The following is an 18,504-nucleotide window of genomic DNA, read 5'->3' on the forward strand; positions in this document are numbered from 1 at the left end:
TATGGGACGTGGAGTGAGGGAGCGTGGTGTTAAAGGTGACATTCCCATGGCCAGAACCAGCTCGGACGGACTGCTCTGCCAGAACAACAGCAAACTGGACTCTTTCCTCAAGAGAAACACCAACCGGGATGTGTACGAGCGGATCCGGTTCTACGAGCCGTGTGTGGTGGTATCGGGGTCGGTGAAGAAGGTTTTCATGCATGTGATCTTGACCGATGAGCGCGTGTATCTGAGCGAGTATCCTCCGCGCGCGCTGCGAGAGGCGCTCAGCTTCAGACACGTCACGAGCATCGAGCTGGTGAGAGCAACATATACTCGATATATAGACATATTAATGTTGTTATTTCATCTATTGATATTGCATATAGATTGATTAATGCATTTACTCAAACAACACGAGCATAATAGAGTATAACACAATGTAGTGCAACAGCGGTAATAGAATACAATATATACACATCAGTATTAACAATAAAAGAAAGCAATATAGACACTATATAACCACTTTGCTTCGTGTATTTGCACAATTAGAGAAAAGTTGCGTAGGTAAATATTCAAAGGATATTCTGCACAAATTCAAAAAATCTTCATTGCAAAATTCATTATCATAATTTAACTTGGTTACTCTTCAGAACAGGGTTCACACGGTTCTGACAAGCCTGGAAATATCAGGTAAATTTCAACAGTGTGATTATCAGTCCTGGAGAACTCTTAAAAGGTCATGGATGGAAATATACATTTGTGTATGCAACATTTCTAGCACCAAGCTAGAAATTACTCTTTGTGGGAGCGATCTCCTTATCCAGACATTACAAATGACTGGAAAATATTGGAAAATATTGGAAATGAATCAGCCTATAAATGCCTGTTTGAAGCATTTTACATGGCAGTGGGCTTATTTTTTGTATATTTATTAGACTTAAATTACCTCACTTTGCCATTAATATAACTTAACTTTTTTATTGATCAGTTTTAAATCATACATCATTCACCGTTGAGTCAATGTGCTCTAAATGTCAGGTAAAGCAGGACTGTCTACCAAGCAGCGATGACAAGACAACGCTAATAATAGTGAGGACGTTTACTTATCCTGTCATGTTAAACTCCTTAAAGAAGGTTTGTTTGGTAAGCTTATGCACTTACACAGCTCAAAGCATTAGTCATGGAACGTTTCAGCACTGGGAGACTGTAAAAGACAGACGGATGAAGCTTGTAAATGTCACAGTGGCAAAATTAACAAGGAAAGGCAATTGACCTCTTAGGAATAACAGAATTATCCCCAGTTTGCTGCTGGCTGGGAATACAATAAATGCACAAATTTATATAAAAATATACATATTAATGATTGCTAATTGATTATTGATGATTAGGCGTAGGCTAATTAAAAAATCATTCATTCCCACTTCAAGCGGCTTACACTAAAGGCCTGTTCACAGCAAGGACGATGACTATAACGATAATGATAAAGATATAGCCTAGTTATAAAATCTATTTAAACATATAAGAATCACAGAGTTCACAACACAACTATAACGATAACGGCACAGAAACTATATGGTTGGAATCACTTTCAGATTTTTTTCAGCTGATGAGTGATAAAAACAATGACAGCCAATCAGAATCCACCTGATTTTAAAGAGCTGGAGCATTTAAAGCGGCAGATGACAAAATTGCTTAATAAACAGAACAATATCGCTAATATAGTTATCGTTCTTGATCTGAACGGGCCTTAATGTAATTAATCTGTGTTAGCGCAATGTCAACACACATCTCTATCTTTCCTCACAGATCAACGATTTGCCTGATTTCCTCAGTGGAGAGGAGCGCGAGCGTTCACTGCATATTCGTGTTGTTCATACTGCAAAGAATACTGGGAAAAAGAGCAAAAGACCCAAAGGATCCAGCAAGAATAAGCCAGAATGCCCACCATCTCCATCGCAAGGACGCAACTCGAGTGCCCGGCATTCTCTGGAGGGTAAAAACAATTGAATTAAATCAAAAATTAATAATTAATCAGGAATTCATTAACTGTTCATAAGCATGAGTGCATAGTTATTATTAGAAGCCCAGGATTCAGCCCATTTTCTCCTTGACAGTTTAATAAACCTGTAATCGCATTAGTCAAGTCCCTGACCTGCGCAAGGTATGTGTGTTAATCCACGAGCTCTTTCACCTGTCCTGATGAAGCAGCCGTACTGACACACGCGTAACCCACATTGACTTGTGTGTATGCGTCAGCTGTGAGTTTTGTGTCCATCTTGTGTCCAGGCATTGAGATTTACTCTGCCTGCACATAGGCAGTAGCTTAACCAGTTCAGGATAAACAGCTGAATGAGGTTATCTGAGAGAAACAGCACTGTGGACAAGACGCACAAGGACACTAAGAAGTTATACATCATTTGAGTTAATCTGTGAATGAAGAGGAGTCACTCATTGTGAAATTTGTTCTATTATTGTAACAAGTCAATACTTTTTTTAACGATTATTGGTTTACTGGGTTTTCTTATTTGTAAAAAAGCAACAAAATTAAGCACACATATTCTAAACCTCACAGACAAAGTCACACTTAAAGCAGATTCGTCTTTAAAACTGTCAAATAAAAAGTCTATTTTAAGTTAAACACATTTTTATGAAAAATCACTTTTGAGTGATGACATTTGACTTTTAGTTTGCCTTTGTTGCCAAATACTTTTGTCAGATAAATACCTTAAAGTGCCGATTATTACCAAATTTTACCTTTCATGCAGTGTGTAATATAGTTGTTTGCCAATGTAAAATCTCTGCATTGTTTTAAAGATCAAAGTGCATGTCAAAGTCTCCTAAAAGAAAAAAAAAATGATTCTGAACTGCCTGTTACTTCCTGTTACGTACCTGAACAAATTTGCATAATTCCAGTCTATGGTCTTCATTGGTTGCCCGTGAACGATGTCTAGTTTGACCGGCTCTCAAACACTCTAGTTGTAGCTGAGACTGAAAGAGTTTGGTTCGTGCCAAAGCAAATCCACTTTGTATGCACTTCAAATGGATGAGGACTTGCGCTCGAATTGATATGGTAAAACCGATGCCATCGTTACTGTTGGCATCATTGTGTATCAAGCTGAAATTCAGATATGTTAATAAGCGTTTTGTTTCCGACACAAGTTGTAACCGGCCGACCAATCACAACAGACTGGTTCATCTGACCGAACCATTTTCATACGCTATTAGAAATGAGGAGATGCTGCAATGTATGAGAAAATGAAAGTGTTTTTGTTTTGTTTTTTACGTTGGATGCATGTAAACCTATTGTAGGTGACTCCAAAACAAAATTAGGAACCTTTAAAATAGCATAATAGGGTATTTATACCAAGTTTAGCATTTTGTTCTTCCCTCAATTTACAATATTTACAAAATATAAAATATTTTTTTCATATTTTGATGGCTTAATCAAACTTGTACAGTCGTTAAAAACAATTATCCCCTCAGGATAACACTTGGCCACTACTGCATATTAAAGTAATTGCTGTATGAATTGCAGTTAGGAAAAAAATCAAATAGATACGTACAAAAAAATAATAATGTGACGTTGTTTGTTGTTTTAAAATTATGCACCATTATGAATCTTTTTAAGTAGATCATTTCATTAAGAATTCAGTTTGTCATCTCAGATAAAGTTCAACTTGCTAAATGTCAAAATGAAACCAAATAAGTGTTTTCCTGTGATCCTGCAGGAATGAGTCATGTTCTCCTGTCGACACGCTCGGCTCCGTCTGAGTCCTCCAGCTGGAGAATCTCTCCCACATCAATGAGGTAAAGTCCTCTCAGTGTTAACGGCCTCACTTTCAACCAACACAACTGCTGTGTATTTGTGAGCGTCACAATGACCCATTCAGAGTGCTTTATCTCCACCACACAGCTTTTTACTGCCTCCGACTCTACAATAAACAGGACGAACAGACTCCGTTTTGAAGAGGAATTTGCTTAGCAACTCAAGCCACAGCGATCTTATTAAACAAACCGGTGTGATAATAAATGTGGAGATATTCACATTTTATATCTCAGGGGGCGCACAAGAACCGTCTGTGTTGTGCTTGGTTGCTTAGAACCTAGATTGATTACGTTTTTGTCTGTGCTAAACTATCAATGACGTATAAGCAATACATAGTATACTGATTTAAAGCTTCATAGGTCATAAAGCTGAATGGTTTAACGTAAGAAAGAATGTCTTGGAGTTTTATCCAGTGACATGCAACAATAAGCATTAACTGGAGCAATTTAATGGATCAAAAAGTAGAAAATTAATGAATAATAAGCTGACTCTTTATGCTTTATGCCCATTATGCTTTTTATGCATACTTCCTGCTTGAACCTACCTAGATTTGTCACACATTTGCATAATGCCAGTCTATGGTCTTGATTGGCTGCTGGCAAACAACGTCTAGTTTGACTGGCTCTCAAACGGTAGTTGTAGCTGAGGCCCGGAAGAGTTTGGTTTGTGTTATTGACATGTCGAGAAGATGCTGTTTTCTGTTCTGTGCAAGAAAATCCACTTTACTGCACTTCCAAAGAATGAGGAATCAGGCGCAAATTGATGCGGTAAAACCAAAAACCGTCATCGTTACTGTTCTTATTAAGTGTGAATCAAGTGTTGAGCTGAAATTCAGATATGGTAACGGCCGTTTCATTTCCGACACGTGCTGTAAGTGACCAATCACAACAGACTGGGCCGTTTGACCAATCAGAGCAGAGTATACCAATCACAACAGATCTGGCCGTCTGACCGATCAGAGCAGAGTAGACCAATCACAACAGACTGGGCCGTCTGACCAATCAGAGCAGAGTAGACCAATCACAACAGACTGGGCCGTCTGACCAATCACAGCAGAGTAGACCAAACAGACTGGGCCATCTGACCAATCAGAGCAGAGTAGACCAATCACAACAGACTGGGCCGTCTGACCAATCACAGCAGAGTAGACCAAACAGACTGGGCCGTCTGACCAATCAGAGCAGAGTAGCCCAATCACAACAGACCTGGCCGTCTGACCAATCAGAGCAAAGTAGACCAATCACAACAGACTGGGCCGTCTGACCAATCAGAGCAGAGTAGACAAATCACAACAGACTGGGCCGTCTGACCAATCAGAGCAGAGTAGACCAATCACAACAGACTGGGCCGTCTGACCAATCAGAGCAGAGTATACCAATCACAACAGACCTGGCCGTCTGACCAATCAGAGCAGAGTAGACCAATCACAACAGACTGGGCCGTCTGACCAATCAGAGCAGAGTAGACCAATCACAACAGACTGGGCCGTCTGACCAATCAGAGCAGAGTAGACCAAACAGACTGGGCCATCTGACCAATCAGAGCAGAGTAGACCAAGTAGAACTTCAAGACGTACTATGAAAACACACGGTAACTTCTGGAACTATTTTTCCGTAGCTTTAAAGGTAACTTTTCTGTTGCAATTTGCAAAGCATGTTGCTCCCTGTTGCAACGTGAGCCTCTGAAGAGGAAATGGGGCAAGAAGTGAGGTTGCATTACATATGCATGTTTAATGAACGCAGAAAAAGGAAATTAGAAACCACTAGCAGCCTATTAGGTTCTATGTTTGCTGTTTCATGAAGTGAAAATGTTTATTTGAATATATTCATCAGTGTTATTTTAGTATTATTTATATAGTATTATAGTTTTAATTAATACTTTGAATTCGCTTTTTTCATATTTTTTAGTTATGCTCTTTTGTCATTTTTTTATTTTGGAGATTTTTCTACTGTATATCAGTTTTAGTTTTCAGTTAGTATTTTTAGTTCTCAAAGTTATTTCAGTTAGTTGCAAAGGCAATGTTTTTTCAATTTCTATTTAGTTTAAGTTTTTCATTAAATATATTATTTTATTTCAGCCTTCTCAAATAACAGAAATGCTTTTTAATAGGTTTAGTTTTAGTTGACGATAACAACACTGCTGTTCACAACGAAAGCTCCTACAATTTGAAAACCAATTTAATGTGGTTTCCAAAACTGACATCAGTTGCAGTGATGATGTGTATTCATGCATTTTACCCTGTTGACAGTCCATGACTTTACAGCATTGAGCAGGAGACGCAGAGGGGGAGGCCACTGGCGTCATTCACACTGTTGCCATGAGGAGGAAACCGCTACGCAATAAATATCCAATTAAAAGACCTTGTTTGTCTCAGCAAAACATGCCAGCTTAACGTTCTTAACGACGTTCTGACGAAGACCGGGAGTAGCCAGCCCTCGCTGCTACTGTGCTTGTGTTCATCAAACCTCTCTGAGACTGTTCTGAGAACAGTGTGAATGTGTGATTCCTCTCAGTTGCACTGTAATGTGACTCTCAGCTCCAGTTGAATCCCACCCAAGGGAGACCATTAGCTCACGTTCAGCACAAATTTGTGAGCGCTTGCCATTGTCTGAAGAGACACACGCGTAACCACATGGGAAGTGCTATAAATGTTATTTAAAGCCAGCTTTTCCACAGTTTAAGCATCATTTGAAGGATTTATTGAATTGGTGGTGTGTGGCTGTACAGAGATGGTCTGTGAGCGTTTTTCAGACATCGGCATGAGAACGAAAAGTAGGTCAGTGCACCTAAAAAAAGTTTGTGGGCATTTTCCACTTAGGAAATTGTGAGAATGTTGAGGCGTATGGAAAGATTTTCTTTTTATCCTGCATCCTATTAGAGGAAATTGAAATGGGAGGATGATGATGGGGCGTGAAGGACCTTGTCTGGCATCCAAACCTTGAAGTTCTCCAATACTGTGCCACTGAACATGTCACTCGCCAGCGCCTCCTCATGAATATGGTCTGTCAGTGCAGCAAGTTTGCTCTTATGCTTTATCAAAGGCCCTAATAAATTATACAGTTCAGAGGATCTCTTTGAAGAGATCAGTTTTGATATTATAAAAAGATCCATCTTATATCAGCTTTTTTGTTATTAGACAAATCTGTGTGACAAATGCAAGATGATTAAAAAAATGTCTAGTTTAAATTTTTAATGTTAGGCCATGAACACGTTTGAACACGTTAGGCCATCTTAATCTTAACTAAATGTATATAAAATATTATTTTAAACCTTTAAACATCATAAAATGTTATTGGTTATACCATCCGACATCTGACAACCTGAAATGCCTTCCCATCAGTGTTATTTTAGTATCACAGAGAGACAATTTAGTTTTTATTTAATAGTTTTGAATTTTCTTTTTTAATTTTTATTTTAGTTCATTTTTTTAGTGAATGTTTTTGTCACTTTTATTACTTTATATATATAATTATATATATTTAGCAATTTTTATTTCAGTTTTATTTTAGTACATGTACAAGTTAAACTAAATCAAAATGAGAAACGTTTCCTAGAGACTCTCTGAAATAAATAGGTTTAAGCTTTTTTTATATATGTTATTTTATTTCAGTTAATGTTTATTTTATTTAAAGTAAAAATGTGTTTTATTTGATGTTTATAGTTCTAGTTTTACTTTTAGCCAACTATAACCCTACTTGCCATGTCATAAGGTTTTTAAAATATTAATAATATTATTTATTTAATACAAATTATTATTTATAATATTATTAATATAATATTCATATTTTAAAATAAAACTGCTTCCCAGCTTTTTCATCTAAAAAAAATTTTCAGATTCTAATCATCTTAAAAAAATGTACTAGCTGTAACAAAAAAAGATCTCTGTCTGTTATAGTGATGGTGCGCTGGAGGAAGAAGAGGGCAGCGTCGTTCCGAAAAGACGTTCAGCTTCCTGTCCAAACCCGAATGTATTGGGTCTGAGTGTGTTTAATACCTCCCCCAGTGCAGCTCCTCTCCCCAGCATCACTAATGACCAGCGAAGGACCTCCGCTCAAGACCCTGTAGCACTCCGTCACAGAGGTTCAGTCCTGACAAGAGTGATGAGGAGAACAATAACAGAGAAGCAGAAGGAGGAGGATGAAGATGAGATAGAGGAAGAGTTGCACCTTTATGCTGTATCTCCATCGTCCCGAATATTCCCTCACCTACAGAGCTCCTGGAGCAGCTATATCATAGTAAGTGTGTGTGTGTGTGTGTGTGTGTGTGTGTGTGTGTGTGTGTGTGTGTGTGTGTGTGTGTGTGTGTGTGTGTGTGTGTGTGTGTGTGTGTGTGTGTGTGTGTGTGTGTGTGTGTGTGTGTGTGTGTGTGTGTGTGTGTGTGGAGTCCATTTCTATGTCATAGCTTCTGGGTTTTTGTGTTTAATGGTCAACATGCAATTCAATCTTGTACCATGGCCATTTTCTACAGAATATAATCGCATCTGTTGGGCATTGTAAGTAATGCACTTAAAATAATGTTTAATGTTGTTGTTTTTTTGTTGTTTTTGTAGAGATCAACTTTTATGCTGGACCCAGTTTACAGGCGGAGATGTGGCATATCCTCCTCTTCTCCTCAGAAACAGAAATATCACAAGATCAGGTATATCTGCTATATATCTGCTATATGCTGTATCTATCTGACTGAACCGTACATATTTGTGTCACATGGGTCAATTTTTTTTAAATTGAGATGTATACATCATCTGAAAGCTGAATAAATAAGCTTTCCATTGATGTAGTTCAATGTTTGTTTGTTAGGATATGACAACATTTGTCCGAGATACAACTATTTGAAAATCTGGAATGTGAGGGTGCAAAAAAATCGAAATATTGAGAAAATCGCCTTTAAAGTTGTCCATTTATGTTGGCGATTTTGCTGCATTCACTCACAAAAATAAATGTTTTATATATTTACGGTAGGAAATGTACAAAATATCTTTATGGAACATGATCTTTACTTAATATCCTCATGATTTTTGGCATAAAAGAAAAATCGATAATTTTGACCCATACAATGTATTGTTGGCTATTGCCACAAATATACCCGTGCGACTTGTGACTGGTTTTGTGGTCCAGAGTCACATTTATGCACGCAGGCAGTGTAAAATGCACAGGCTAAGAAAGCGTCTGCTAATGTGTTTCCAGCTGGGAGCGGACGTGCCACTTGTTCGGTCAGTTGAGTGGAGAGCTGTTACAGGAGAGCATCAGTCTGGAGAGTCAGTATTTACTCCTGCAGGAGCTGCACACGGCCACATACCGCAACCCCACCATCAAAAAACTCTTCTGGAGGGTAAGATGCTGCTCTGTGCATTAGTGTGTACATGCACTTCAAAGGAACGGATAATCCAAAAATGAAAATTCCTCTCTTATTTGCTTCTCAGTCACCTGACCTTTATCCTTTCCTGGTGAAAACTCTGTCTGAAAGCTCTCAGGGCGAACATGGAGGAGTTCACACAGCTGACAGACTTCTGTAAGCCTCTTAATTGGAAAACTAGACATAAAACTGGTCATGTGACACATGCACATGCCAGTCTCATAACAAGCTAAACTATCCATGTTTATAATTTAAACAACTTTATAATGACCCCAGGTTGGCATTTTATAACTTACACACTAGAACCAAGCACGTTTTCATGATCGGTGTTGTAGGTTTTACTGTAACGCAAGAAGTCACTACTGCATTTGAGGACATTAAGATAAAGATGATGTGTCAATGTTCTGCAGGCTTTGCACTTTAGTGGTTCAGATATTAAGCCTGATGTTCAGGGAAACAGAGATTGAACCGACAAGACTCAGCATGCTGATGGCCAAACAGTAAGTGATTCTACCTTGGCAATAATATCAGTCTGCTCTGCTCATTAAATCTTATTTAAATGAGACTTGGCTGTTTGATGCAGAGGGGCTCTTACAGCGGACATGCTGCTAGCTCTAGTGTGTGATCCGGATCTTCAGCTGCCAGACTCTACCAAGGACTCCAAATCTTCAATTACTAAGGTATAAAAGACAGTCCACAATGGAAAAAAATTATATTTTGTCATAAATTACTCATCCTGGCTACCCAGTGGGAGGAACAGACAAAAATTTTTTTTTGGATTATATAAATGAATAATAATCAATTAATTTATGATAAGTAAATTTAATTTATGATAATGAAATGTCTTTGTGTGTCGCAGATGCAGCATCTGCAGGCGGACTATCTGGACGCGGCATCTGCGTTGCTGTTTGAGGTTGTTGTTCTCTGTCAGGAGGTGAGTAACATTTATATATACATATCAAAACTGGAGGGGATATTTGTTTTTAATTACCCTACTAGTTTGATTAAACCATCAAAATATGAGGAGAATATATATATATATATATATTTTTATATATACATATTTTTATATTTGACAAAATTATTTGACAAAAAAAGGCCAAACTACAAACCTATTTTAAAATGCAAAAACAAAAAAATGCATAGAAAAACAAAACGCTCACAAGAAAAAGCATACATTGACTACAACATAATCAGTTATTAATATTTTGTTGGTTTGCTCTCGTTTTTGCATAAATCCATAAATTATTTTATTTATTTTTTTGTCCATAATTTTTTTGCCTTTGTATGACAGCCTGGCCAAAAATGATGTCATCACAATTGACTCCAAGCACAACTGTTGCACAACAATATTATAATTTTTAGTAATATTTTAATAAGGGTGAGAATGTCATTTTTCCTAGGCTCGATTTCACTCTGCTTTACTTGTCTCAATTGTGTTTCAAAGGCTAGTCGCACACCTTCACTGGGACATTTCCTTACCATTGGCTGGGTGTTTCAGTTGCTTAAACCTCATCCATTCTTAGTAAGTATATAACCATTTCATTTTCATTCACATTTGCATAAATCCACATGATTAGCATGCCTATATCAGAACGAATGTTTGAACGTACCTCCCTCTAGAGCTTCATAATGTGATCGTCCTGTTTGGTTTTCTCTATCGCAGCTCCCGTTTGTTGGATATCAGGCCCAGCAGGTGGTTCTGGTTCTCTCAGGCCCGCAGTTTCCGGTCAGTCCGTCTCAGGCGGTTCTTCTGTACCAGCGATTCCATGTTCTGTTAGCCTGTCTGCAGCACAGCACCTGCTTGAGCAAATACATCAGGACAGGATTCAAGGAGGAGTTCAGGTTCTTCATGAGCTTCGTCAAGTCCTATTTTTTTCAAGGCTAAGACAGGGCTGTCATATTTTAAAAATCCTCTTTTTTTATAGGTACTACGTGAAAATGTCAGGGCTGGAGGCCAAACTGCCCCATCACTACCCCATCAGTCAGCCCGCCCAGAGCCTTCTTTCCCAGCTCCTCAGTCTGGTTCTCCAGAAATCCTGAGCTCTGCTACCAGTGTGCGTCTGTCTCTATCTTTCTGTCCCTCTCAGATTGAATTTCTTATTTCTGCATTGTAAAAACAATGGAAGTTTTTTTCTGCCACAGAATAAAAAAAATAAATAAGGTCATTGCAATGTTTTATCTCGTAATTCTGAGTTTATTTCTCACAATTCTGACTTTATATCTTGCAATTCTGAGTTGATATCTCGCAATTCTGTTTATTTCTCGGAATTTTGACTTTATATCTTGCAATTCTGACTTTATATCTTGCAATTCTGAGTTGATATCTCGCAATTCTGTTTATTTCTCACAATTCTGACTATACCTCGCAATTCTGAGTTGATATCTCGCAATTCTGTTTATTTCACGCAATTCTGACTATATCTCGCAATTCTGAGTTGATATCTCGCAATTCTGTTTATTTCACGCAATTCTGACTATATCTCGCAATTCTGAGTTGATATCTCGCAATTCTGTTTATTTGTCATAATTTTGACTTTATATCTCGCAATTCTGTTTATTTCTCATAATTCTGACTTTATATCTCGCAATTCTGTTTATTTCTCGCAATTCTGACTTTTTTCTCACATTTCGAGTTTATATATCACAATTCGAGTTTATATCTCACAATTTTGACTTTTTTCTCGCAATTCCGTGTTTATATCTCATAATTGTGATTTTATATTTCGCAATTCCGAGTTTATATCTCACAATTCTGACTTTATTTCTCACAATTCAGAGTTCATATCTCGCAATTCTGGCTTTATTTCTTGTATTCTGAGTTTGACTCGCAGTTCTGAATTTTTTTCTCAGAATTGTAAAATATAAACTTGCAATTAAGAGAAAAAAAGTCAGAATTGTGAGATAAAAAGTTGCAATTACCTTTTTTTTTTTTTTAACCCATGGCGGAAACAAGCTTCCATAACAACAGATGCACTGGTGTTCTGATATGCGAATATGCCTTTGAATGAATATGCTGCACTTTAAGATTGAATTCAAGTCGTGTATTGTGTCTTACTGTGTGTTGAACAGAGACTGCAGGATTCCACTCTGTTTAGCATATCGCCTTTGTCTACACTCAGGATTATCTGTAATATGTGTAAAATATCAAAGATTTAATGGGAAGTCAACACATAGTACATGAACATCACAGATCATTTAATACATGGAACTATTTATTATATATAAATATAAAAAGATGGATGTCTAATGGCACTTTTTAATGAACTAATTCAGGTTTGGCAGACCACTATAATATACGAGACTGTTCACAGTATTATCACCTAAATGTGAATCTTCTTCATGCATTTACTGTAAGTAAAGCCTCTGGTATGAATGCACTTGTTTATTTATTTTGTTGTTGTTTGGATGCACTCTCTATAAGACTGTACTAATCTTCAGGAACTCTATGTACCCCAAGGCCTCAAATTAAAAATAACAAATATTTTAAATAAACATTTGTTTTTCTGTCTCATTTTTATAAACCCAAATTGTTGAATTGGCTAATTCTGCAACTATGAGCCCTTTTAGCCCTGTAGACTTAAATAAATAAACTGAAACAGTGTATATAAATGCATCACATGAATGTCATTTTTAAATTAAACATCATTAACATTTTTAAATGGATTCTTTTATATATATATTTTTTGGCAAATAAACGGCTGAGTAAATTCATTGCTAGCATTTTATGTATGATAAATACAATTAAACATTTTTTTTCTTCTTCAGATAAACGATAAAATGTTTGCAAAAATAGACAATTTCAGTTAGACTGCAATGACACAATTATAAATTTTAAGGGATATTTACAGTTTTGTGCATTTCACGAGTTTCTCTCTTATAAAAAAGCCCCTAAAATTTATGAAAAATAAAACGTTTTGCCATAATAGAGAAATATATATATATGAAGAGTGCCATCTGAAATTTTCTTCTAGAATGATCATTTTTATCAAGCTTGTATATTTAAGTTCAATAATTCACTTAAATGGCAATGCAAATTACCTATTAATTGTCATTTAAGTGAAATTACTGAACTTAAATATAAATATACAAGCTTTATAAAAAAGATCATTGTAGAAGAAAATTTCAGATGGCACTTAGAGGCTTTTGCATCTGAACTCTTCCTATATATATATATATATATATATATATATATATATGTTATGCACCTGATATTACTGTTCTAATGCAAATATACATTGGTGTTGCCAACTTGATGGTCCAAAACTGTTCAGTTAAAATAATTCAAATAAAACAACAACTATACAGTAACTTTTGAGGAAAATAATTATTTGGGACAAATTCCTTGGGTGTTTAAATTAATTTAATAAAACAAATCGCAGTTGAAGGAACATAAAAAGATAATAAATAAGAGATGAATATGATGAGAGGACAGAACGGGAGGTTTTCGGTTATTGTTGTACTAGGGAATGTTTTCCAAGACGCACCGGAAACAGCGTGGGGTTATTGAAGCATTATCAAGATCTTCTGAACTTGTAAGTCGAAGTTTATTTTTGCACTTGTCTTTCATATAAACAGCGAAGACGATATAGATTATACATCGTAGGTATAAAGCGTACAATCACCATTACATGTTTCTTCTAATCGGGACTAGTTGGTGCAAGTGAATGGCGGGAGATTAACATGTGTTTCTTGATTGGATTTGCTGAAAGTAGAATACAGAACAAATCTTAAATAATTAAACTATACAATTAATAATGAAAAAATAATATTATTGCGGATATTGTAAAGAATGTTTTACCTTGAACTACATCATGACCTTGCTGTCTTTATAGCTGGAATGCGAATAAGGCAAATTATCTATTTTCAACATTACATTTTACGTAGTCTGTTTATTTCACGTACACTATTCCTTAATTACTCTGATAACGCCATTTTTCTTTCACAGGGTGTATGACCTATCAGCAAACATCGTAGCACCATCCACCAAGTAGAGAAGATGTTGAGAAATGCCTCCACACAGGTAATGAAACAAGATGTAGATGGGTTCATGTTTGCTAATAAGGATTACTAATAGGCTGATTATTTTTACTCTTTCCTGACAGATACTTAAACAGTTTGTCCGACACAGGACCACAGATACAAGTCTGATCTTGGAGAGATGTGAGTATCTGTCAATCATTGTATACAGTCTACTACAGTAGGGGTTTTCAAATTGGGGGCTGCAAAGGTGTACAAATGGGTCTGAGGAAAAGTTCAGCGAAAAACAGTGCATAAATAAATAATAAAAAGATTTAACTAACTAATATAATATATATTGACTGGATATTGACTTAACTATTCTCTCTCTCTCTCTCTCTCATATATATATATATATATATGCGCGCACACACAGTAGTGAACATTTGAAGTGTATCAAAACCTTTCATCAAATTTATACATGAATTTTGAACAATACACGTTCTTGTCTTTGGACAACTTTTATGAACTCTTTTGATCCACTTAAAGAACTTCACTTAACAGTCAGTTGGTACTACATTACTATAATATTGAAGATTAAAATGAACTGATTTGTATATAAACACTCCAGTTACACACAAATATAAACATTTAAATTGTGGCTGTCATAAAATTGACAGATTTATTCAAACACAATTCAAAATAAAGAACAGTAAAATATATAATCAATATGTAATATAGTGCATAGTATATTTAGCAAAAAGCTCCTCGCTAGAGTTCATTTTTCTAACTGACTAGTGAATTTATGGTCATTGAATGGCTTTTCTGAGGTAAATTTAACATTACATTGATCTCAAGCTGTTTTATTGACGTCTTTCCCACGTTTGAAACACTGAGCAATTACATGAGACATGACTCGGATTTCGGTATTTTGGTTCTCTTTGCTGAAAGTCAATGTCTTTCGTCTTTTACCAGCTATTAACAAAGTGCAGCTTCTTGGGCGGGTGGGGCAAGACCCCGTCATGAGACAGGTGGAGGGCAGAAACCCCGTCACCATCTTCTCCATGGCAACCAACGAGATGTGGCGGTCCGGGGAGGGAGAACCCACAAATACAGGTGATAGTTTAAAGATGAATCTGTGTGCTCGTTTTTATTTCTGTTGATTCTTTCTTTATTTTATTTTTAGTCTATGGATCGGACCAGATTTACATTTACTGCAGTTTGTATTCTTTATATAACTGTGTATGAGACAAATGAAAATTTTCAATCTATTATAAAATATATATATTTTTTTTGTTAGATGAAGAGATAAAAAGAGATTTTAATGTTGATAACAAATTAACTCTAGTTTTCAGATATGCTTTATGTGAGAAAATTGTCTTCATGGTGCAAATATGTGGTCTGTTTAAACAAAATTTAGATGTTTTCCTCACTCACCAGTCAATGATCACAAAGTCAGCATGAAACAGAAGTTGGCAATGTCTTTTCTTCCCTATTGTGATGTGTATATAAGAGATAAACTGCTTCTGGAACAAGAACAAATGTAGGGCGGGGCTTGAGTTTGTTTATAGGGAATGATTGGATGGATGTGGTTTGCTATTGGCTGATGTCATGTGAGTGACAGGTGGCCCCGCCCTCGTGCCACTAAACATGTCATCAGAGAAAAGATGTCGCAGGAAGAGGGAGGGGAAGTTATTTTGACTAAAGATTACAAGGGAATATGATTTTTTTTTTTTTTTATAATGATGTGCACTGATAAATCATTTATAATAAATACTAAAAGATTCCATAAAAAAATGAGAATTGTCCATTTTGATTTCATGGTGACTTTAATAAACTAATAAGAAAGGTTGTCGTTCTAATTTTTAATTTATTTTTTTGCAGGAGATGTCACCCAGAAAACAACATGGCACAGAGTTTCAGTATTCAAACCAGGCCTGAGAGACGTGGCGTATCAGTATGTAAAGAAAGGGTGTGTTTCCTATTTGTTTTTGAGGCATTTATGAATATAAAAATTAGTGCTGTCAAAGTTAGCGCGTTATTAACGCGTTAACGCAAAATCATATTAACGGCACAAATTTTTTTAACGCACGATTAACGCAGCACGTATTTTCTGTTTGACCCGTGGCCCAACCCCTAGTTGGAGAAATGGAGATTCACAGTGTTGCCAACTTGGCGACATTGCAGACCCCTTTAGCGATTGTTTCCCTTCAAAAAAGCGCCCAAACCTTATTTAGTTTCTGAGAATCTACCGGCACCGCCGGTGCTCTCCCAGCACGCGCGCGCGCCTCTCTCTCTCTCTGCGTCTCGCAGCGCTTTAATTCAGTTAAACACAGATAATATGTTGATTCTCTAATTTTACATGCAAGCATAGCCGAAATCATAGCACAGATATTGTCTTTATCTTATGTGTATTTGATTTCATCAGACGACGGCTCGATTATCAGGATTTTTGTGCAGATTAACATCTGGGAACGGAGAGCTGGTTATGTCTTAATGGGTCGCGTTTCAGTCACCATTTCATATTCATTCCGTTGTTTGACTGACAACAGAAACAGTAAGATATACCAATGAAAGCAGTTTTTAACTTTAACTTCATCAAAATGGGCACAGAGAGAGACAAACTAATGTATAATAAATAATAAATGTACATTTAGCATTTTCAGAAGAGCTGCCCTGTCATGCAAAAATCTAAACATGTAAACAATAGCTCAGTGCAAAGAAAGAGAAGTAATGGGAACCTGGTATTTCTTTGTTCTTTCTACATGTGTCTAATAGACATGAACAAGTTCTTTGAAAAACATCTATGACCTTTGAAACATCTTCAACGTCTCGTCTTCATGCTCTATGTTGACTATGGTTTCAAGAATAAACATACATTTGCATAAAGCATCCATATTTATCCATGCCCATGTTGATTAGAGTATTACAAACTTGAAAAGTATTAATTTGAAGGTATAGCGGAGGATTTTTTACTTCCGGGGGGATCACCTATACTATTGGTCCTCCTAATTGTCAATCATTCTGGTGAATCAATCAAACTTTTCAAAAAGTGGAGAGGGCGGGTCTTATCTAAAATTCGGAAAGATCCTCCGCTATACCTTTAAGGTACATTTAGAACAGATAAAAAATGTGCGATTAATCGCGAGTTAACTCATGACAATCATGCGATTAATCAATTAAAATTTTTAATCGATTGACAGCCCTAATAAAAATAAAACATACTGCTATTAACCTGTGGTGAAACTTATTTTCAGGTCTCGAATTCTTGTGGAAGGAAAGCTCGATTATGGAGAGTACATGGATAAAAACAACGTCAGGCGACAGGCAACAACTATTATCGCAGGTCAGACTCTTCAGTCTCTTTTTTGTGTTTTGCTTTAATGATTCACAAATTAACCAAGCATCATTTGTCTTTTTTTTTTTCCACAGATAATATTGTGTTTTTAAGTGAGAATCTGCGAGAACAGTAGTGAAGACGCCTTCCCAGACTTTAGGAACCAAAAGAAGATATTTTGTATAGCGTTATTCTGCTCTTACATCAACTTTTTTGAGTATCTTTGTGCCTGCCTTTAACATATAGTCATACATAGGCAAATGAAGTAATGTTGTTGTTATGATTGTCATGCTGTCTTATTCCCGACAGAGGGCGCTAGCAGGATGCACTTTGACATGTAAACACACAAACACACGTTCCAGTCACATGAACTGGATTTGACTCTTTGTAAAATAAATAAAATTGCTCAATTTTCCTTTTTGACTTCTGAAACATACCATATGCTAAAAAGCCTAATATCTGAAATTATGTTTAACAAAATCACTTCAAATTTGTTATACTGTACTGTCGTGCTAATGTTCATTAATAAATGTAGTACTAGTTTGTCAATAATTTGTTGTGAATACTCTCGTCCTACACGTACAGCATATGTAAAATACCTTCTGGTTTCAGAAACTTTTCAAAGGTTAACTATGAAACCGAGAGAACATTAGTTTCATTTCGTACTTTTGTTTTTCAGTCATATCCATTTGTTTGGGCTAATTTTACCCATTGGCATAATGTAGTCATTTAGTTCTATTTTTTCTTTGCCTCTATGATATTGTGATTTTTTTAGTGCGCTTTAAAATAAGATTAAGTTCACATTTCAAAATATTTACCCGCAGTACGAATCCATTGACAGCAATAGGAGTTGAGGCGGTGCACACAGTTTGGTACTCTTGGCTTTACACGGTTTGTCAAAGAGATAATGCGGAGTCATTCCTAATAGGAGCAATTTCACGTCAATCATACAGTAGCGCTCTCCTATTGGTCAGACGGTTTGTTCGTCTTCCGTGATTTTCGTGAGGTGAGCTTTAAACCTAACAGCTCATCTCATTGGTTTACGCAT

The 18,504-nt window shown here is 36.4% G+C and overlaps 3 protein-coding genes across 6 annotated transcripts in view; 2 read left to right on the forward strand and 1 right to left on the reverse strand.

Moving 5' to 3' along the window:
• Positions 1-18,293, reverse strand: part of slc13a4 (solute carrier family 13 member 4) — a gene marked incomplete at its 5' end in the record, with an annotated part of 44,958 nt that extends 26,665 nt beyond the window's left edge. The window contains 4 exons of the mRNA XM_081363237.1: positions 1,787-1,968; positions 10,774-10,963; positions 12,219-12,288; positions 18,275-18,293. The remainder of the gene's footprint in view (positions 1-1,786; positions 1,969-10,773; positions 10,964-12,218; positions 12,289-18,274) is intronic.
• On the forward strand, positions 2-11,203 carry cUnh12orf56 (chromosome Un C12orf56 homolog; the record flags this gene model as incomplete). The annotated part of the gene is made up of 13 exons (XM_081364536.1): positions 2-298; positions 1,789-1,975; positions 3,711-3,789; positions 7,704-8,043; positions 8,358-8,446; positions 8,992-9,136; positions 9,228-9,316; positions 9,571-9,660; positions 9,744-9,840; positions 10,020-10,094; positions 10,608-10,685; positions 10,827-11,005; positions 11,089-11,203. The coding sequence occupies 13 exons, from the start codon at positions 2-4 to the stop codon at positions 11,201-11,203; spliced, it is 1,860 nt and encodes a 619-aa protein (XP_081220662.1).
• ssbp1 (single-stranded DNA binding protein 1) lies at positions 13,586-18,239 on the forward strand. Of its 4 annotated transcripts, none has more exons than XM_081363241.1 (7): positions 13,586-13,695; positions 14,109-14,183; positions 14,266-14,323; positions 15,095-15,235; positions 16,004-16,091; positions 17,377-17,465; positions 17,552-18,239. In XM_081363241.1, the coding sequence occupies exons 2-7, from the start codon at positions 14,160-14,162 to the stop codon at positions 17,590-17,592; spliced, it is 441 nt and encodes a 146-aa protein (XP_081219367.1). In that variant the 5' UTR covers positions 13,586-13,695; positions 14,109-14,159; the 3' UTR covers positions 17,593-18,239. The 4 variants fall into 4 exon arrangements, with proteins under 4 accessions (XP_081219367.1, XP_081219368.1, XP_081219370.1 ...); XM_081363242.1 differs by having other exon boundaries at positions 13,689-13,762; positions 17,552-18,156; XM_081363244.1 differs by having other exon boundaries at positions 13,692-14,011; positions 17,552-18,156.
• Positions 18,294-18,504: the final 211 nt, after the last annotated feature.

Source organism: Scardinius erythrophthalmus (genome assembly GCF_964197995.2).
Source record: "Scardinius erythrophthalmus genome assembly, chromosome: 4".
NCBI lineage: Eukaryota > Metazoa > Chordata > Actinopteri > Cypriniformes > Leuciscidae > Scardinius > Scardinius erythrophthalmus.

Excerpts from the sequence above, each read along its gene's own strand:
- ssbp1 (XM_081363241.1), top strand. The coding sequence starts at position 14,160 with ATGTTGAGAAATGCCTCCACACAG. Across the intron at positions 15,236-16,003 it reads GGGAGAACCCACAAATACAG|GAGATGTCACCCAGAAAACA; the intron begins GTGATAGTTTAA and ends ATTTTTTTGCAG. Across the intron at positions 17,466-17,551 it reads GGCAACAACTATTATCGCAG|ATAATATTGTGTTTTTAAGT; the intron begins GTCAGACTCTTC and ends TTTTTTCCACAG.